General features: G+C 48.7%; 4 protein-coding genes across 4 annotated transcripts; 1 reads left to right on the top strand and 3 right to left on the bottom strand.

The window, feature by feature from the left end:
* Positions 1-614: 614 nt before the first annotated feature.
* Positions 615-1,870, top strand: LOC101782991. The gene has a single exon (XM_004970978.4). The coding sequence runs from the start codon at positions 772-774 to the stop codon at positions 1,642-1,644; it is 873 nt and encodes a 290-aa protein (XP_004971035.1). The 5' UTR covers positions 615-771; the 3' UTR covers positions 1,645-1,870.
* Positions 1,871-5,890: 4,020 nt separating this feature from the next.
* LOC101782580 (protein YLS7) lies at positions 5,891-9,318 on the bottom strand. The gene is made up of 4 exons (XM_014805310.2): positions 8,832-9,318; positions 8,253-8,753; positions 7,811-8,088; positions 5,891-7,019 (listed from the first exon to the last, which is right to left on the bottom strand). The coding sequence occupies exons 2-4, from the start codon at positions 8,740-8,742 to the stop codon at positions 6,222-6,224; spliced, it is 1,566 nt and encodes a 521-aa protein (XP_014660796.1). The 5' UTR covers positions 8,743-8,753; positions 8,832-9,318; the 3' UTR covers positions 5,891-6,221.
* Positions 9,319-9,629: 311 nt separating this feature from the next.
* Positions 9,630-10,428, bottom strand: LOC101782174. Its single transcript, XM_004970976.3, has 2 exons — positions 9,972-10,428; positions 9,630-9,839 (listed from the first exon to the last, which is right to left on the bottom strand). Exons 1-2 carry the CDS (start codon positions 10,182-10,184, stop codon positions 9,741-9,743), a joined length of 312 nt encoding a protein of 103 aa, XP_004971033.1. The 5' UTR covers positions 10,185-10,428; the 3' UTR covers positions 9,630-9,740.
* A 4,005-nt stretch (positions 10,429-14,433) lies between these two features.
* On the bottom strand, positions 14,434-17,550 carry LOC101781778 (signal peptide peptidase-like 3). Its single transcript, XM_004970975.2, has 12 exons — positions 17,118-17,550; positions 16,879-16,998; positions 16,658-16,782; positions 16,367-16,552; positions 16,219-16,255; positions 15,841-15,995; positions 15,685-15,738; positions 15,487-15,579; positions 15,271-15,410; positions 15,062-15,132; positions 14,898-14,978; positions 14,434-14,801 (listed from the first exon to the last, which is right to left on the bottom strand). Exons 1-12 carry the CDS (start codon positions 17,548-17,550, stop codon positions 14,737-14,739), a joined length of 1,560 nt encoding a protein of 519 aa, XP_004971032.1. The 3' UTR covers positions 14,434-14,736.
* Between the last annotated feature and the right edge of the window lie 534 nt (positions 17,551-18,084).

Below are 18,084 nucleotides of genomic sequence, written 5' to 3'. Positions count from 1 at the left end.
GAGCCTGCTCCCCATCTAATCCCAAATCCAATGGACTTTCCCGGGTGGCCTCCGTCGAGTCTCGGGCATACGGACGCGTCGATTAAATCTTTTGAGGGTGCCTAGTCACTCGCTGGTTATTGAATGGAGACTTGCCCCGTTTCACTTCCGTTTATTCGCAAAAGGACCGCGAATATGCTGCTTTCTTGATCCTTTGGAGGCCAAAGGGTCATCTGTAGATAGTGTAGAAATACAAGACTACCTAGGAGTACGACGGCATGGTTGTTGCCTCGGAAAGGCACGCCTAGAACTTCACAAAGCGGTTACCAAAAACCTCGACATGTAACCGCAACCAAAAGGAAAACAGCCGTAGATGCAACCAAATTTAAACGTTGTGGCACTGGCATGCCAACCATTGGCTGGCTCCGCGGGATGGGATGGGACTGACCCCAGCGTGGCACGGTCGAATTAGCTCGAAGCCTCTCTATCTTTAGCGTGCCAGCTTCCCCAAAACGCCATCGAGAGAGCATATTCCGAGGGTTCACCCTCGCATCCCCGTCTTCTCAAACAATAATCGGGTGACCGACGCGTCCCCACCCCACTAATGCCACGGTTAATCCAGGGAATAGACCCTTCGCCCCGTGGGGCGCCCGTCGCCGAGCCAACCACCCTATAAAACCCGGGGGTCGCCGGGTGTCCGCCTCCCCCCCTCACCGTCGCAGCAGCTCACATCACAGCACCACCACCTCCCCGGAAAAGAGAGACGCGCCACCGGGCCGCTCGACGGCGAACATGGCCGTGTACATCCGCCTCAACGACGCCGTCCGCGCGCGCCTCCGCGGGGATGACGCCGCCGGCGCGGGGTGCACCAGCAGCGGCAGCGACCACGACGCGTCCGCCTGCCTCTCCGGGCTCGTGCAGGCGTTCCTCGAGACGGAGGCCGGCGCCGCCGAGGAGGGAGCTGGGCCGGCGCCGAAGGAGTATGATTCCGATGATGGGGATGGTTCTGAGCGAGCGGCCGCCGCTGCGGCGTCCGTGAGAGAGCTGCTCGACCCGCCGGCGAAGGAGGACGTGTTCCGGATCAGGCTGGCCGCCGCGGTGGCGGCGGCCATGGAGGCGGAGGCGGCGCTGCGGGCGCACGGGGCGGCGTTCCGGCGCGCCGTGATGCGGCGCCTGCGCGGCGCGGGATACGACGCCGGCGTGTGCAAGTCGCGGTGGGAGGCGTCCGGCGGCATCACGGCCGGGACGTACGAGTACGTCGACGTGGTGGCACCGCCGGCTGCGAGGGGCGGGCCGCGGGGCAGGTACATTGTAGACGCCGACTTCCGGGCGGGGCTGGAGGTGGCGCGCGCGACGCCCGAGTACGCGGCCGTCGTGGCCGCGGTGCCGGCGTCGGCGGTGGTGGCGCGGGAGGAGTCGGTCGGGCGCGCCGTGCGCGTGGCGTCCGACTCGGCGCGGCGGTCGCTCCGCGCCCACGGCCTGCACGTGCCGCCGTGGCGCAAGACCCGGTACATGCTCGCCAAGTGGCTCGGGCCCTACAAGCGGTCGACCACCACCTCGCCGGCGGCAATGCCGATGCCCGGCGCCGCCGGTCTGGACGTCAAGTGCCGCGCCGTCGGGTTCTTCCCGCCCCCGGCCGCCGCGCCGGCGGCGAGGATCAAGTAGCTCGCCACCTTCACGGCGTTCTCCGGGGAGAGATCATGGAAAAAGAGATGTTCTTTGTAGAAAAAAGAGAGATTTTTAGTGCGCGAGAGTTCCATTTTGACTTTGAGTTGCTCTCGAACTTTTTTGTACAGGGATTTTTGTTCGAGATTATCAAGAGCGCAAATTGTTCTTGCACACCACTTTGCTTTTAAGAAAAAAAGGTGGCACGAGAAATCATTAAGTACTGGATCCTGATCTCTCCTCAGAAGAACATTAGGGAGAGACTAAAAAAGATATTCGGAAAAGAAATGGTGGAAACGGTGTACGCGGCGGGCAGGTGGTGTTGTACTGGATGAGCATGGATAAACACGATAGCATTGTTTATAGACTCTAGCAGCGGTGTGCCTGTCGGCGGCGGCGAGATTTTGATTTTATAACGCAAAACGAGGCAGGACCCTGCCTGCTGCGTGATCTGCGTGTGATATTTTCGCTTTGAAAATCCGCAGCACCCTGTGATAAGCATATGGTAACCCTTCCACAGCGAACCTCTTGTCACCTGCAAATTAAAGATCACCAAATCTTTTGCTCTGCCAGTAACACTTAGCTCCAAAAAGGTTCTTAATTAACTCGCTGTAATAAGCAGACAAGAGACTTGTACATGCTTTGCTGGAAGGATCACACATTGTCGACACATCACGGCATCTCTGCTCCTAATCTCAACTTCTTGACGATGCCAAGCACTGTGCCATGGTCCATGGCAGCTAGCAGAGCTAGCGTGGGGTTCAGTTTCAATCCGAAACAAAATCCGTGCAACAAAATGCGAAAACCCGTTGCCATTCAAGCGGAATTTGGATTGGGTAGGAGAAAGGCGACGGAAATTATTGTCAGTGGTCCAGGGTTAGTGGATGGATAAAATGGAATAATGCGACGCCGGGACTCGTCACTTCGATAGAGGGGTCATCCTGTCGACACATGCGGGCCATGCCCCATACGGCCATACGTGCCCACTCCAAATCTCCAATCCATCGTCTCCTCTCTCTCTATCTCTTTCTCTCTCTCGTCGGCACCGCGAGCTCGATCGCCGTACGCCGAGGTGAGTCACAGGCGGGCCGGCAGCTTGGCGAGGCTTGGGCGACTTCGTGAAGCCGCCTGCTGGAGACGCGCCACGGCGGCCGCGGCGTAGCGGCGGGGGAAAGGGACGGGGAGGGCACCTGTGCCCAGGCCGGATGCCCGGACGGGGTGGGGCGGCAGGTGACGGAGGGCTTACCAGTTATCACCCGTGTCCCTGTCCCCTCCTTGCTCTCGGATGGTTGCAGGGTCCTTCGTCCGCTAATGGTAGTGAAGTGGCCACACAAATATTACCCAGTACTCCCTCCGTTCAAATTATATATCATTTTAATACTTTTAGATTCATAATTTTTATTTATGTATCTAGATATAAGCACCAACACCTGATTATCTAGGTACTTAGCAAAATTTAGCAAAATATATGAAATGACTCTAATTTGGAACGGTGGGAGTACATCTGCATCCCGTGGTCATTAGATTTGACTTCCAGCTTATCTTGACTGGATGCATGTAGATGTGGAGTTGTTGAGTCATCGACCCGGATGCGTCGAGAGATGTCGACCATGGCTGTGGTGTTCATGGCAGTCACATTTTCGACAGATTCTAACGTTATCAGTGTAATGAGGGGAATTCAACTAGTGCCATGTTCACTTTCAGTTCTTCTCTTGGAAACATAGCGGAAAATTTTCTGAAAGCCAGTAGAACGACTGGACTCACACCACGGAATGGATAAACACTGTGCTACACCAATATCTGAAACGACTGGCTACAACTAAAACACTCATGAAAAAAGAAAACAATTAGACAGGTGCATGTGCATTGCCGTTATGCATATACATTCTTTCTATTATTTAAAAGAATATAGTTTTAAGTTGCGGCGGTCTATTTGGACACGAGAGATCAAAGAGCACGACACGATGGGTGGCATTGGTGCAACTGCCCCTTAACCAGCTGCTTGGTGGCATGCAGTGGAGATATGTGGTCATATGGGCATGAGATGGGTGCTTGCTCGCGGCTAGCCTAGTGGCCTGTGGATCACACCAATCAGGCCATCATTGCATGGGAAGTGCCCCATGCGTGTCTGTTATTTTCTGTGTGCTCTTTACGTTCAAAAAAAAAAAATTATGTGTGCTCAAACGCTGGACAGGTCTACACCACCAACTGAAACCTGATATAAGTCTCACTCACTCACGCACACATGTGTCAAGCAGACACTAGGATAGGACGGAGCACGGAGCACGCGCAATGAGATTATTGCAGAGCCGGGGCACAAATGACACGGCACGTGTGCAAATCATACAACGGTGATGGGGGCCAGCTTGACGGTGACGAATTTGTGGGAGCTTGTCAGTAGTTTCAGCGGTGAAAAATGCCTGGTCAAAGTGGGAAATCTCATGGGCCAGGCTCTGCTCTGAAAAGATCGGGCAGGGCAAGCCTTTGGACTGTTGCTGGATATTGACCTTCCCTGTGCATTAGGACCTAATTTTTTGCGATTTGATTTTCAACCCGTGTTGAACTATTCGTTTTTCTTTCTTTATTACCTTTTTATCAATATATATCGTAACGTGGAGTAACTTTGTTTACTTAGCACACGACTCGATTGGAATTGCTTGAATTGCTCTACTGATTTTTTTCTTAAAAAAAAAAGAGCTACAACTTCTGATGTGCTGAAATATTCTTCATTCACCAGGGAATGGCAATTGCCAATTGGAATTATGAATTTAGGAGGCACGTGTTTTAATGCCCATTCCTGCATACATATACAACAACTTGTTCCCTCGCAAAAATAAAAATAATAAAATACAACAACTTGTTGATAGTTTTGGTTTACGCTGACACATATACTGATCTTATTCTGGATACTAGATTAATAACACGCCGTAAACACTAGTCGCATTGCTGCTTAGCACGCCGTAACAGGTTTTCCTGCCTCACACAGTCACGCTACGTGCTAATCCTTTGCTTACCACCTCACTGGGGGAGTGGGCAGCTAAGGTCCTAGATTAATACCCCTCCATTCCAATTATAGTCATTCCAATTTTTTGAGAGTCAAAATATCTCAAGTCTGATCAAATTTATACAATAAAGTACTAACATTCATGATAACAAATAAATGCTATTAGTTTTTTCATTAAATATATTTTTATAGTATATCTATTTGGTGTCATAAATCTTTGTGATCTTCTCTATAATTTTAATTAAATATAAAATTGTTTGGCTCTCCAAAAAAGTTGAAATGAGTTGTAATTTGGAACGGAGGGAGTAGCACGTTGCTCGCATGGTTACCGAAAAGGCGAGCAAGCAGCATCCGGTTGACGATACCATGGCATAAACTAGAGCCCCTCCCAAAATAAAATTAGAAATGGTGGGGCAAATGGCTGTACGAAGAGATAACATGGGGGCCAAGTGGCATATTCCGGGCATAGAACCTAACCGATGAGATCAAAGCTCCCGATGACAGCTGACAAAACAATGTTATCTTGAGCTCTGCGGCGATTGACGCTACTGGACCGGAGAAGGGTCACATCACATGGCCATTATGTAAGGCTAATCATGGGAATAGAATTTTGTCGGAGCAGCGCTGAGCGCCCCTTTTCCCTTGTTAATTTCCTTGTGAGCCAAAAGCTGGTCTGGAACTGAATTCCAGAGAGCAACCAAGCATTCAATTCAAATAGCTGCCTTGATATTACTCTCCTGCTATGATTTTCCAGGTACTGATTACTGACCTCATCATCTAGAGCCACAGTATATATTACTCTCCTGCTATGATTTTCCAGAGCGTACTGTGACTTGTTATTTCTCACCTTCAAAAAGGTCTTTGAAAGGCCTAGATGGACCAACCTGTTACTGATAGCAATTGATGCACTAACCATTGGTACTAGAAAACTAATGGCAGTCACAATACGCAGCTTCTCCAGCCAGAAGATAGCAATCTCGAGCCAACTGATAAGTAGCATTAGAATATACCTTTTCTTTTACTTTTTTATACCCTTGCTTTCTAGAACACTGCTAACATGTCAAGATCATACAGTACTAAATAATTTGAACCACAAGACACGTGTTAGGCAAGACCAGAAACCATTTATGCACTTTCTGGAATACCTGCAATAATAGAACAGCAGTATTTTGCAAAAACGCAGAAATTGCAGTTAAAGCAAGTTATCGCAGCAGATATCAGTTTACACTATTGCGGTTTCAGTTGACCTTTTGTACTCCTCGCTGGTTAAATCCTCATTCTCTTCTATCAAGCAAACTAGTACACCGACACAGACTCGATACCAGTTTTACACTATTGTGTTTACAGTTCCACAAAATTTGGCAAGAAATGATACGTCCAAAATGTGTCAGACAAAAAATACACCGAATCTTACGTATCCAAAGCTATATTCCTTCCTATGTGGTAAGAACAACATGCTATATTCCCTCCTATGTTGTAAGAACAACAACATGCTAAGTGCCACGATACACACCGAGGTATTTCGCAGGGCACAACGTATCATGTGATGGCGAAGTAGACGCAAGTTCTATCTTCAGCTACTATCTCTCTCGAACTCTCTTCGTATGGTCTCTAGCAACATCTCATTCCATGTATCTACTGGTCCTGGCATGCACCAATGCAAGCAATCCTGAGGCGGAGGCTTTCCATCTGGCCCTCTCTGTGTTTTCTTGTTTGGGTCAGGACTTCTATATGGGCCAGGATGCCCATCAGCCCTGAAGGCAAAGGGTTCAGTGATGTCCATCAACTTCAACCGAGAACCGTGTTCCCCTGCATTCTTCACTGCTTTCCTGAAGCCTTCAACCTGCTTACCATACATCGCATCAGTAAAGCCATTCCTCACCACCTCATCCAAGGGCTTGACCTTTCCTGTGCATGATCCACCAGTGTTCCATGCTCCACCTTCATAGTGATCTGGTGACCACGTGCGCACGATAGCTAGGCCAGTGAAATTTGGGTTAGTTGCCACAGCAGTCAGGCAAGTCTCAACAGACACACCAAAAGCGTCCACGTTGTTCATCTGCATTTTTCCTGCTTGACGAGGCCACCAGAGCTGCCCTCCAACAACATTGCCATTAAGGACATAGGCTGATCGTTTGGCGAACCAGTGGCCGGAGGAGAGGACAATTACATCAAACCTTGGGAGAAACTCCATGAAGGTCTCATCAGGGACATCCAGAAAAACCTTATCAATACCCTTGGGAGCAATCCCCACAGCTTCAGTTGACCTGTGCACTAACCAAGAAGACCAGACACGGGCAATAGTTGTTGAAGTTGACTTGAACAGCCACTTGTGCATCCTTTTGTTGCCACGGTTTTGTGGGACGTCTACCTATGAAAAGGAGAAAACCAAATCCTTCAAGACAACAAACCAGCTCAATGTTGCTTGACAGCTTGATGACAAAAGGTACAAATACATTCAGCTTAGGAGTGCAAACTTGTTTTAAGTTAGCCTTCATATGACATTTGCACTAGCCTAGAAAGAAACCCCCCTTAAGAAGTGCTCGGTATAGAGAAATGAATAGGTCAAACATGAATGATGAGAAAAGAAAAGTAACTAATCTTTGTAATAGTCTCCCAAACAGAACAAGAGCAACTTCTAAAATAAGAGAAGCCTCATATGTTGATGAAGTACACCCTTTGAAACAATTCTAAGTCACAGAGCCACCTGTCCGTATGAGTATGCAAGAAATATCCCAAGTACTTCACGTTCTTTTGCTTATTAGTGGTAGTTCTTCAGCTTTGATATGCTTTTTGTGTAAACTTATCTTAGATTTTTATCCCGAATTATTCCATATTCGATGAGAAAATAAGAACTGACAACATTTTTTCCTTCATTTTAACACAAAATTTCAAATAATACCGCTGTGGGCAAGCACTGAAACTACCAAATGTTAAACAAAAACAACGGTTCATCTGTAACTCCTGAACAAACCCTGATTCAGGGCGAATCATTAGTAGAAAGGCCTATGAATTTGTACTTAACTACTTATATACCATTTTTCAGAGGGGAAAACATATAGATCAGTAAAACTAGACACAAAAAGGATCTAGCAGGTCATGGCTATCTTGAATTATATAATTTGAATGCTGGATCATGAATAGTATCAATAGGTGTCTCACCTGCCACAGAAGGCAAACAAGGGATTCCATCTGATTCCGAGCAACTGAATCCCCAACAAATGCAAGTGTCTTGCCTCTCATCAACTCCAAGAACTTCCTTGCATCAAAGCGCGGAAGATTGCACTGTTCTGGTTTCCATCTCCAGTTCTCATATTCCTTATCCGGTCGCCCGTTTCCTTGACAATTTTGCATCTGTGTAATGATAGGGCAAGAGTTGTTTGTGTATAGCGGCCCAGAAGAATCAAGAACCCACTCCCCATGGTATAGATCACAAGTACCTGTACAATAAAAACAAGGATCAACTTCTGCTATATCCCAGTTATTCCTAAGTGAATTTGTGATGATAAATTTAATAAATGACTACAGTACAACGCCAACAACATCCCGTCCATGTTGGCAAAATGCCGTGCAGAAACATCAGGGGACTGCACTAACACTTCACCTTGCTCCGCCTTTTGAGATTCATTTGATGAATCCTCCTTTTGAGATTCATTTGATGAATCCTCATCCGGGGTTGACGTGGTATCACCGGGAGCAACTGGATCCGGCTCTTTGCTTTCGATTTTTCCAGTAACCGCCGACGGTTGGCCAGAATCCACGTCACCGCCCTGACCATTCTGCTCCACTAAGGGTTCCCGGCCACCCTGCAAGGATTCTTCCCCAATCGCAGTGCCGTTCGTGTTTCCATCAGCATGGTCCGGCGACGAAAGCTTCCCCAGGCCAGTAACGCTGACGGGGAGGTAATCTTGCAGCGACGTCCGAGGCAGGGACGAGCCCACGGACAGCGATATCAACAGGAGGGTCAGCAACAGCGCCGCCACCGACACGACGATGGTGACGACCCACCGCCGGACTCCGGCGCCCCCCGCCGGGGCCTTCCTCCCCGGCAAGCTCATGGGCATGGCCCCTCCCCCCGAGATCAGCCCTCCCATTCGAACCGCATCTGCGCTACGCGCGACGAAATCCAGATCCAGGAAAGGAAAGAGATCGCGACGGAGGGCAAGGAGACGAGGAGGCGTACCAGCGTGGAATTTGGGGATGGAGGTGGGGAAGGGATCGGATTCGGGCGGGGAAGCGGGCCAAGCGGGAGCGGAGCGGAGCGGCGCGGCTGTGCTCGTGGTCGGTGAATGCAGGAGAAAAGGATGGGAAACACGGACAGGGACAAACCTTGTGGAGGGGGAAGATGAAAGGTTTTGCTACGAACCACTAAAAAATATAACTTTGCTAATAGACACTCTTCGATAGAGGTAATCAGCTATAGGACATCATAATTAATATTATATTTAATTTAATAGAAAGCCACGGTCCCATGCAACTTCAAGGGTTCAAAAAAATTCTTCCCCAAAACGAAGTATTGGAGGCAAAAAAATTCTTCCCCAAAACGAAGTATTGAAGGCTACGCTAAAAAAGTTTTCCCCTAAAATCATATCAACCCATAGCAGAACGCTAAAAACTACTCCCAATAATTTAAAAAAAGGTCACGTCATCGTAATTGAGCCCATATACTGGCCTGCCCACCTTCCAGCCCATGACACCAGGTACCCTCCTTCCCCTCTCGAAGCACTCCAGGCACTTGGTCAGCACAACCTCGACCGCCGACGCCGCCGTTTTTCTGCCCGTGCCCGCGGCCGAGACTTCTCGTGCTATGGCCATGACACCGGGTACCCTCCTTTCCCTCTCGAATCACTCCAGGCACTTGGTCAGCGCAACCTCAGCCGCCGGCCACCGTCTTTCTACCCGAGCCCGAGCTCGCTGCCGAGACTTATCGTGCTACATCACGTGTCAGATCATGTACAACAAAGTAGTGTCCATTCATCACTATCTAAAATTGAGATATTGCAACTGCAGTTGTTATCTCCCCTTCATGAGATCTGAAGAAAAGAAATTGAGAAGGGGCAAAAAAAAAAAGACATTGAGAGGATGATGAAGATCAGCAGCGGTACGAGGCCATAGCTAGCGCGCTGACGCTGGCCACGTGCTCCAGGGTGCTCTGCACCATGTAGCTGCATGGTGGAGTACCCGCCCCAATCTGCACGAGCAAGGACGAACAATTACCACAAAATTCGCGTATTCAGCAATTAGAAATGCTTACGGGGAATCACTAGATGTCTAGATCGACTATTAAGATTTAGGGAGAAGGGAACAGGTTGGAATCACGCACTAGTACCAACTTGTCAGGAGGCTCAGTTGGCCGTCTGTCGAGGCGCAAGAGCAGCAGCAAGATGGTGAACGGGCAGAGGAGCAGCTCAGTGGCGAGTGCTCGTAGGAACATGTCCCTCTCGAAGGCCACCACCGCCTGCGCGTAGGGGTAGCCGCCGCCGACAGCGTAGCGCGCGACGACCAGGGTGATGCTAGCGGCACTGCCCACGAACATCAGCGAACGCCGGATTCACCTCCGCGGTCACGGGCCTCCTCGGCGCCGGCGCCGGCAGGGGCGGGGCCCTTGCCGCCGCCTCAATGTCCGCCATGGCAGCGCGAACCCCGTGCTCCAGCTTTCAGAAGATTCCTTACCGCTGCTGAAGATCTGAGAAGGTCCGGCTGCTTGGGTGCTGCCCAGGAAAAACGCACGATGGAAAGAGGTCGGGGGCGGATTGGGGGAGACAGTTCGCTGCGAATATACGCGGGGTGTAGACTATTTTTTTCACGTCGTTAAACTTGTAGGGAGTTTTAGATGGACTGTTGAATTCTTTTTTTCCTAAAGAAGATATGGGGGGTAAGATTAGCAGTCTTTTGGAGTTGCTCTTGCATACGCCGGAATCTCATTCTCCCCCATTCCACTCTTGCTCCAGAAAAACGTGAGGTAAAAATGAATCAGTGCCGGCTTCTCTATGGATGGCAACGGGCACATTACCCTTGGGTAGAGGGTTTATAGACCCGCGCCCGCGAGGTAAACTCTGTACCCGTGCCCGCGCACACCACCCGTCACGGGGCAAGAAGTTGTGCCCGCAGCGACAGGTGGGCGGTGGGGGGCGCGGTGGGCGGTGGAGGGTGGAGGGGGTGGCGGGGAGCAGGCGACGGGTGGCGAGGAGTGGAGAGGACGAGAGGTGGTGTGCGGGTGCGGCTGGGAGGAGGATTGGAGGAACGAAGGAGAAGTCTAGAAATCGGTTATATAATTATTTAGGTTCACATGTCATGCACTATGTAGCGGGTTTGCGGACACAGGTAAGATATTTTTATACATTCTAATTTTTTTTGCTCGTGGACATAAATTTAAACCCGCACATGTATCCGTATGTAAAGAATAGAACCCGTATCATTTTTGCCCGTGGACACGCGGGTAATTTGTGCACTAGCATCCGTTGGACACGCGGGTAATTTGTGCACTTTGCGAGGCTCCTCCCAACACGCGCAGTCGAGGCAGCCTCCCATTTCCCGGTGGAGCGCCTGTTCACGGCGGCCGCGGCGCCCGCCCGAGGCGCCCATGGTGGCCTCTACCTGCGGCGCGCTCCGCCTGCTCGAAGGGGCCGCGGCGCCCGTTACCGTTGGCGCGCGGCTCGCGCTCAAGGCGGCCGCACGCGACAAGCTCGGAAGCTCTGCGATTCCTGTCAGTTCGTTGGCATCGAGCTAGCTGCAGCTCAAATCCACATCAAATCCCTGACCTTGAGCTAGCTGCCGCCCAAATTAAGCTTCCCATCGGCTGCATTTGAGCTCTTAGCTTAAGCTTTGCGCCGGCCAAATCAAAGATCTCTCCGCTGGTGGAAAGCTCGAACGTCAGGCCCCTTTTCCTCGCTTGCTTTGCCAAAGCTAGATAAGTCCATCGGCTTGGTGTCGGCTGGCGCGGCCGCTCGGCGCTGCCGTCGGGAGAGGATGCGGTGCGGCCGGCCGGGACTTCGCTCTGGAGCCGGCGTCAATCCCTTGAGCGTTATTTTAAGTAGTCAATTTAATGGCTTTCTCTTAAAGTTTGAATATAATATTGAATGCAGTGTCTTGCAGCAAATTACCATCATTGAAGAGTGTCTTCTGGCAAAGCCATATTTTTTAGCGGTCTGTGGCAAAAGCCACGATTGAAGAGTGTCCGGAAGCCAATTTTGCTAAGATAAAATGATTACTGATCATGCAGTTTGTCAAGATTAATAGGCAGTAGCGCTTACCAGATTTCATGAGTTTTATTCTTATTAATTAGTATGCTATGTAGGATTTTTTCTACCAATCATACAGTATAGACGCTCACAAATACGCACGCACACTCGCCTCTGCGAATACATGCACGCAACCGTACTCTTATGAACATTTCCGAAACACTGAACTGACAAATACTTAAGATTGATGAAGTAACCACTAACGTCTCGCTGTCGAGAAGCACATCCCACCAAATTTAATAAAAAAGAAAAGAGAATAGTAGTTTTTATTTAGACGAGACCGGCCTCATATGAATACAAGGTAAGTTTGAAGTAGTGATTAGTGAACACCTATACGATCAAATTGCGACCTGATGTCCGTCGGTCAACACTCCCATTTTCCAGTCAAATAAACTCACTACAAAACGGAACCTCAGAATTCCTATAAATTATAGCAAAAATTCTTTATGTGTTTAAAATTTAAAATAGGAGCGCAATTGGTGCCCGTAGGAACATCCACAAGCCTTTTGAACTACTGGTATTTATTTTAAACACCATATATTTAAAAGTAAAAAAACAGCGTTCACTTGTTATGTATTATTTTCCTGACAGGTTATTTGCCTTAGATGTTTTTTGTGGTCCAACTATAAACATAAAAAATGCTTTTGCGTTATGTACCCAGTTTGATTCAACTAATCCACGGTTTAGCGGGAGCAATTGGTAATAGATCAAAGAAAACGAATCATTTCAAGCTAAAAATATAATATAAAAGAAAGATTAATGAGTCCATGATGCAAACCAGTCTTGGTAGTATATCCTCACTAGGGAAGGATCCAACCATGTAACACGGATACGCCAGGTGACGCGCGTATCGCGTATCGGATACGTATCTGTATTGGATACGCGTTGGATACGTATCTGTTAAGTATCCTGGAAAAGAAAAAAGAAAAGAAAAATCATGGATACGTTGGCCGAGACGTGCTGTGACTCTTGGATACGGCCCGCCTCCCGCTTCCCGGCGACGACCGGAGGGCACCTCCACCAGACCACCACCTGCTGGCAAAGAGTCATCGGCGAGCCATGGTGAGTTTCTCCTCCTTTCCCCTGCACTTCTTTCTTCTTCTCTTGTTCACCGCGCCGGCTCCTGGTGCTCTTTCGAGTGGTGGAGGGATCCAATGATGGGGGTAGCCGGGTGGGTGGTGTGTGGGGTGGGGAGATATGGGGCCTCAAGCCCCCTGTTCGACCCACAAGTGATGTAGTCACCTTTGAGCCCTCTATTCTGTAGGATGAAGGAGTAAAAAGAAAGAAAGTGAGAGGCACAAAAGGATCCCCTATGTTTCATGTCTGGTTCATCTCTTTCTTTTATTGATCACATTCGCTAATCACAAACGCGTGCGGTATGATTTGATTTTTCTTTTGGACACTGCACTAAACTTTGTTAAAAAAACAGACACAAAACCAAACTAAAAAGACAAGCAAAAAGTGTATTTTTCATCTTCAACATATTTCGTTTAGTGCAAATCAACCCCTTAACTAGCTAAATTGGTGCATTTATCATCCCCGTCTCAGATTAATAATGCTTTAGTCCCAATTTATGCCACGTAATTATCTTATTCACTCCTTAGTGATGTAATATGCTACATTGAAGATATAAAGTCAAAAAAGTTCAGTAACTCCTCTAAATTGGCTACCCATAAAAATTTTATTGGAAAAATTAACGAACAATTCATACCAAAATATTATAGCGATTGACTCAACATTAGATGTGGCTAAGCAGTAATTAGTAAGATGATTACATGGCCTCAGCCGATGTTATATGACACTAAACCATCGTTAAACTAAGTTAGGGATGATAAATACACCGATCTAATAATAGTTTATGCCACGTAATTATCCGACTCACTCCTTAGTGATGTAATATGATGTGTTTTGAAGATATAAAGCCCACAAAAAATTCAGCAAATCCTCTAAACTGGCTAAAAAAAATTTATTGGAAAAAATTAACGGAATAGATTCACACTGAACTATTATAGCGATTGACTCAACAATAGATGTGGCTAAGCAGTGATTAATAAGATGATTACATGGCCTAAACCGATGTTATATGACACTAAACTATCGTTAAAGTAAGCTGGGGATGATAAATACACCGATTTAGTTGGTTAAGCGGTTGATTTCCATCAAATGAAACATGAGGATGAAAAAAACATTTTTTCCAAAATACAAACATATTTTTTCTCGAACATTAAACACATACATTATTGAATATTACAAACTCATAATGTTTGCCTAACTCAAACTTCAAATAGCTCATTTTCAATATATAGTTCTGTCATCCAAACATTAAACGAACGCACACCATTTTTTAGATAAAAGAGATTGTAAAATTGTGAGTTCAAAACGTAAATAGGACAAATGTTTAATATTCCCCTGACCGCAGTATCGAAAAGGCTGAACTTTCCTCTTGAAACAAAGTGCAACCCTCTAGTATACCTGCATCACGTACATCCAACATCCAGAAAATGGAGCAGCTTCTCGCTGACAATAGGAACTTTACATCGCGCGTAATCAAACATATCTGGAGCAAATATATATCATCTATTTTTGCTCAAATTTACATCACCCTAACTATTTTGACATGCCGTGTGTACTTCAACAGGCTATTATAATCAGTTAGACAGTTAACCACCCTTCGTATGTGTTTTGCATACTGAACAAAGCAAATTTCTAACGGAGGATCAGGCTGATGCTTGGCAGGATTTCACCAAAAATCATCAGACCCATTATCACAAAGTCTAGCTAAACCAAGGTCCATTTCAAGCCTGCAAGGCTATCCCCATCATATCAACTAGGAGCATCCCAGACAGGTTACACCTTTGCGTTCCAGAGCTGACTGAGCTCACCTCTTTTGGCGCCAAGCAGGGTGATAACTCCTGCACCAATTCATCGCAGAAACAGTTGTTAGAACTCTGATGTATTATGCGCCATAATGTCGAAAACGGCATCAAACTGCTGCTGTTCTGTGTTACCTAATGTCGAAGGAACAAGGTATAGCAGAGCAGGCTGGCCACTATTCATAAGGTACAGGCCAACGTATGTGCATGACAAGCCTGCGTTGGCATAACAGTGTTAATGTAAGCTGCATTGTTCTTCTCTGAAACTGAGATTCAGAGATGGACTGACTACTACATACCAAAGGCGTAACCGATCATTAGGCAGAGGAAGTAGCCGTCAGTCAAGTCCTTGCCGTGTGATCTGTCAAATCTGCAGCTCTAAGGACAGTTAGTATGTTTCAGGAGAAGAAACAACTGATCACTATAATCTTAAAGAATAAAACTGATCACTAGCCTATTGTTCTTTACTGACATTGCTGGTAGATTCAGAGTCCAGTTTTGATTTTACCTGAAACTGAAAGCAACAAGCAGTCCTGGGAAGAGAATGTCCCCAAATCCAATCATGTCGTACCCATTCCATGAATCGAACTCCTTTGGCATCTTCAGTACCATGGGAAGGCTTGGCCCATCATCGCTACCACGAGCGACCTGAATTTTGTGGCATTTCGTTTTAACTATGCTTATAACATGATGTTACGAGCATTTGTGCGATCATGGCACTTACTGTGATCATGACACTTTTCTTGAATATGAGGGGTGATACGAACACCCAAAATATGTCGTACAGAAAAGCAGCGATGAGGAGCGCCGATGCGACCTGAAAATGATCTGAAGCTCGTCAGATGTGTAGCAGACAAAGCAGATGAAAGAGAACATTGACTGCTAAACTTCTTAAACCATAGCATGTCCACACTGTCCATACCTTTATATTCGGCATATGGACCACTTGCAATACAAGAATCATCATACAGATGCCCTGAATGAAGAATAAGCATGTCAATTAGCACAAGAACTGATGAACCATCAAAAATTCCTTCATAAAGGAGCACACTGGAAGTCGGACGCAGCCATATCTTACCATGAAGTTCTGACCAACCCAACCGGACGGTGAGTTCTGGTGCGCAACCCAGGTACATGCGAAGATAAAGGCTAACGGCAAGGTAATCAGTGTCAGCACCTTCACATTCCCTATGCCAGGAAGCTTCACCTTCGCTTCGCCACACCGGCTGCATGCTCTGAACACACCCGTATTTCAACACTTAGGCGCAGACAAGCAGCAAGTAGCCAAGTACGGTAGAAATATATGCTATTCATCCGTCCCAAAATTGTAGGTCGTTTTGACTTATCTAGCACCTAGATATAATTTATGTTTAAATGCATAATAATATCTACGAACTTAGAAAAACTAAAATGACATACAATTTGAAACTAAAGATTCCATGCAGTTATCATTCACACCTTATCGCGAGAGTTGATGCGACGTAGTTCATTCCCTGGAAAATAGATGATTAGCAAGAAATGAGGTGAAGCGATGCAGGACATTTTTTCCATCGATCAGCTGGACACCTGAACCAAATGCAAGTTCATTGGTATTGGGTGCGTACCTGGATAGCGCCGACGCAGAAGAGGAATACTAGCAACCACGCGGACCAGGTGGACTTGAAGAAGAAGAGGAACAGCAGGACAAGCGACGATGTGACGATGAACACCAGCGCGGTCTTGGTCTGCAGCTCCACAACCTCGGCGTCGGGATTCTCCTCTCCGCCGAGCGGAGCGGCGTTCTTGTTAGGCTAGAGCGTTGCAATGATCATGGAGATCTCGTCAGTAATAACCATGCAAGATTTTCAGAAATCTGCCCGACTTTATCACGAAATTTAGTTAGTTTGTGCGTGTACCTCTTCTCCGACGACGGCGACAGTCCAGACGGAGGCGCAGGCCACCGTGCCGACGGCCATCAGCCAGAGGAAAGGTATGGCGCCATCGAAGGATGGCTTCTGCGGCGCGTACATGAGAATGTCCACTGCAAAAATGTGAGCGACACGGCACGAATTTTATGGGATCAGAATCGGATTCATGGCGCACAAGCACAAGAACAAGAAATGCAGCTTTATTTCACCCTTGTTCCCGTCAAAGATGGCTGAATGAATCTTGTCGCCCGAGGAGTTGGACACCATGACGACGGGGATGTTGATGTTGGGAGGCGGATCCTTGTCGGTGCAGACCATCTTCTGCAGACCTGCAACACAATAAGCTAGTCCCGTCAGCCTTCGTTGCCATGGACCGATGGACGGAAGGCGTTGCTACGAGGACGACTGATGGGAAGAAACGCCGATATGGTTGCGCAACGCGACCGACCATCTTCGTCGTTGACGATGAGCAACGCGGCGGCGGCGCCGGCCTCCGCCGTCTTGGCCTTCTCGATGAACGTGCACTCCCCGCGCTCCGCCACGGCGACGGAGCCGGCCAGCGGCTTGGACGACTTGGCGCAGCTGCCCTTGGGGTCGGGGAGGACGGCCGGGTCCTTCTTGCTGTCGGACGGGGCGGTGTCCGGAAGGACGGCGCCGAACCTCGCGCTGATCCCCGTCAGGCTGTTCTGCTCGTCGCCGTTCACCCAGTACATCACCTTCACCTTTTGCAGGGTGTTGTCGCAGCCGGGGAACTTGGGCGAGGTGCCGTCGTCGAACTCCGAGGCGGCGCCGGCGGCGGTGCGGGCGAGGAGCAAGGCGGAGAGGAGGCGGAGGAGGACGAGGCGGCCGCGGCGGGGAGGGGAGGAGGTCGGGATCGCCATGCCGTGCCGACTCGACCGGAGCCGTCGTGTGCACGTCCTCCGCCTCTGCCCTCTGCTCTTCGAATCAGCAGCTGCATGCGTCGACGCATGCGCCGTGCGTGTAGGTCCTGCTACGCCATTCCATATTTAGATCTTGCTTCCCTTCCCATTTCCCGTTTTGAGTCTCCTCGTCTTCTCCGATGCCCGTCTTTCGGGGGCCTCCTATCCATCAAGCGCGAGATGGGAATAGGATTCAAGATTCATCGCACGTCCAATATGGCCCAAGACTCCGCACACGCACCCGCGCGCCGTCACCTTCTTCATTTCCAGAGCTGCTCCCCCGCCCTGCGTGGCCTACTGCTTCATCTCCGGCGGCGGCCCCCGGCGCTAAACGAAAAGCGAGTGACGCCCCTGCCTTTAGCCTCCACCATCCGCGGCCGGCGGTGGGACTCACCGCGCTCCGGACCCCTTCAGCTATCAATCGAAGCAGCTCGTCGTCCCCCGCCGTCGATCCTGCCCATCCGATTGTCTCCCGCCGCCTAGGCCGCCGGCTCC

The sequence above is a fragment of the Setaria italica genome, chromosome V, assembly GCF_000263155.2.
Source record: "Setaria italica strain Yugu1 chromosome V, Setaria_italica_v2.0, whole genome shotgun sequence".
NCBI lineage: Eukaryota > Viridiplantae > Streptophyta > Magnoliopsida > Poales > Poaceae > Setaria > Setaria italica.
This window is presented reverse-complemented; position numbering and strand designations above follow the sequence as displayed.

Excerpts from the sequence above, each read along its gene's own strand:
- LOC101782991 (XM_004970978.4), top strand. The coding sequence starts at position 772 with ATGGCCGTGTACATCCGCCTCAACGACGCCGTCCGCGCGCGCCTCCGC.
- LOC101782580 (XM_014805310.2), bottom strand. The coding sequence starts at position 8,742 with ATGGGAGGGCTGATCTCGGGGGGAGGGGCCATGCCCATGAGCTTGCCG. Across the intron at positions 8,089-8,252 it reads ATCTCAAAAGGCGGAGCAAG|GTACTTGTGATCTATACCAT; the intron begins GTGAAGTGTTAG and ends TTTATTGTACAG. Across the intron at positions 7,020-7,810 it reads TTGTTTGCCTTCTGTGGCAG|GTAGACGTCCCACAAAACCG; the intron begins GTGAGACACCTA and ends TCCTTTTCATAG.
- LOC101782174 (XM_004970976.3), bottom strand. The coding sequence starts at position 10,184 with ATGTTCGTGGGCAGTGCCGCTAGCATCACCCTGGTCGTCGCGCGCTAC. Across the intron at positions 9,840-9,971 it reads CTCCTGACAAGTTGGTACTA|ATTGGGGCGGGTACTCCACC; the intron begins GTGCGTGATTCC and ends TTGCTCGTGCAG.
- LOC101781778 (XM_004970975.2), bottom strand. The coding sequence starts at position 17,550 with ATGGCGATCCCGACCTCCTCCCCTCCCCGCCGCGGCCGCCTCGTCCTC. Across the intron at positions 15,580-15,684 it reads TCCATATGCCGAATATAAAG|GTCGCATCGGCGCTCCTCAT; the intron begins GTATGGACAGTG and ends GATCATTTTCAG. Across the intron at positions 15,411-15,486 it reads AGAAAAGTGTCATGATCACA|GTCGCTCGTGGTAGCGATGA; the intron begins GTAAGTGCCATG and ends CACAAAATTCAG.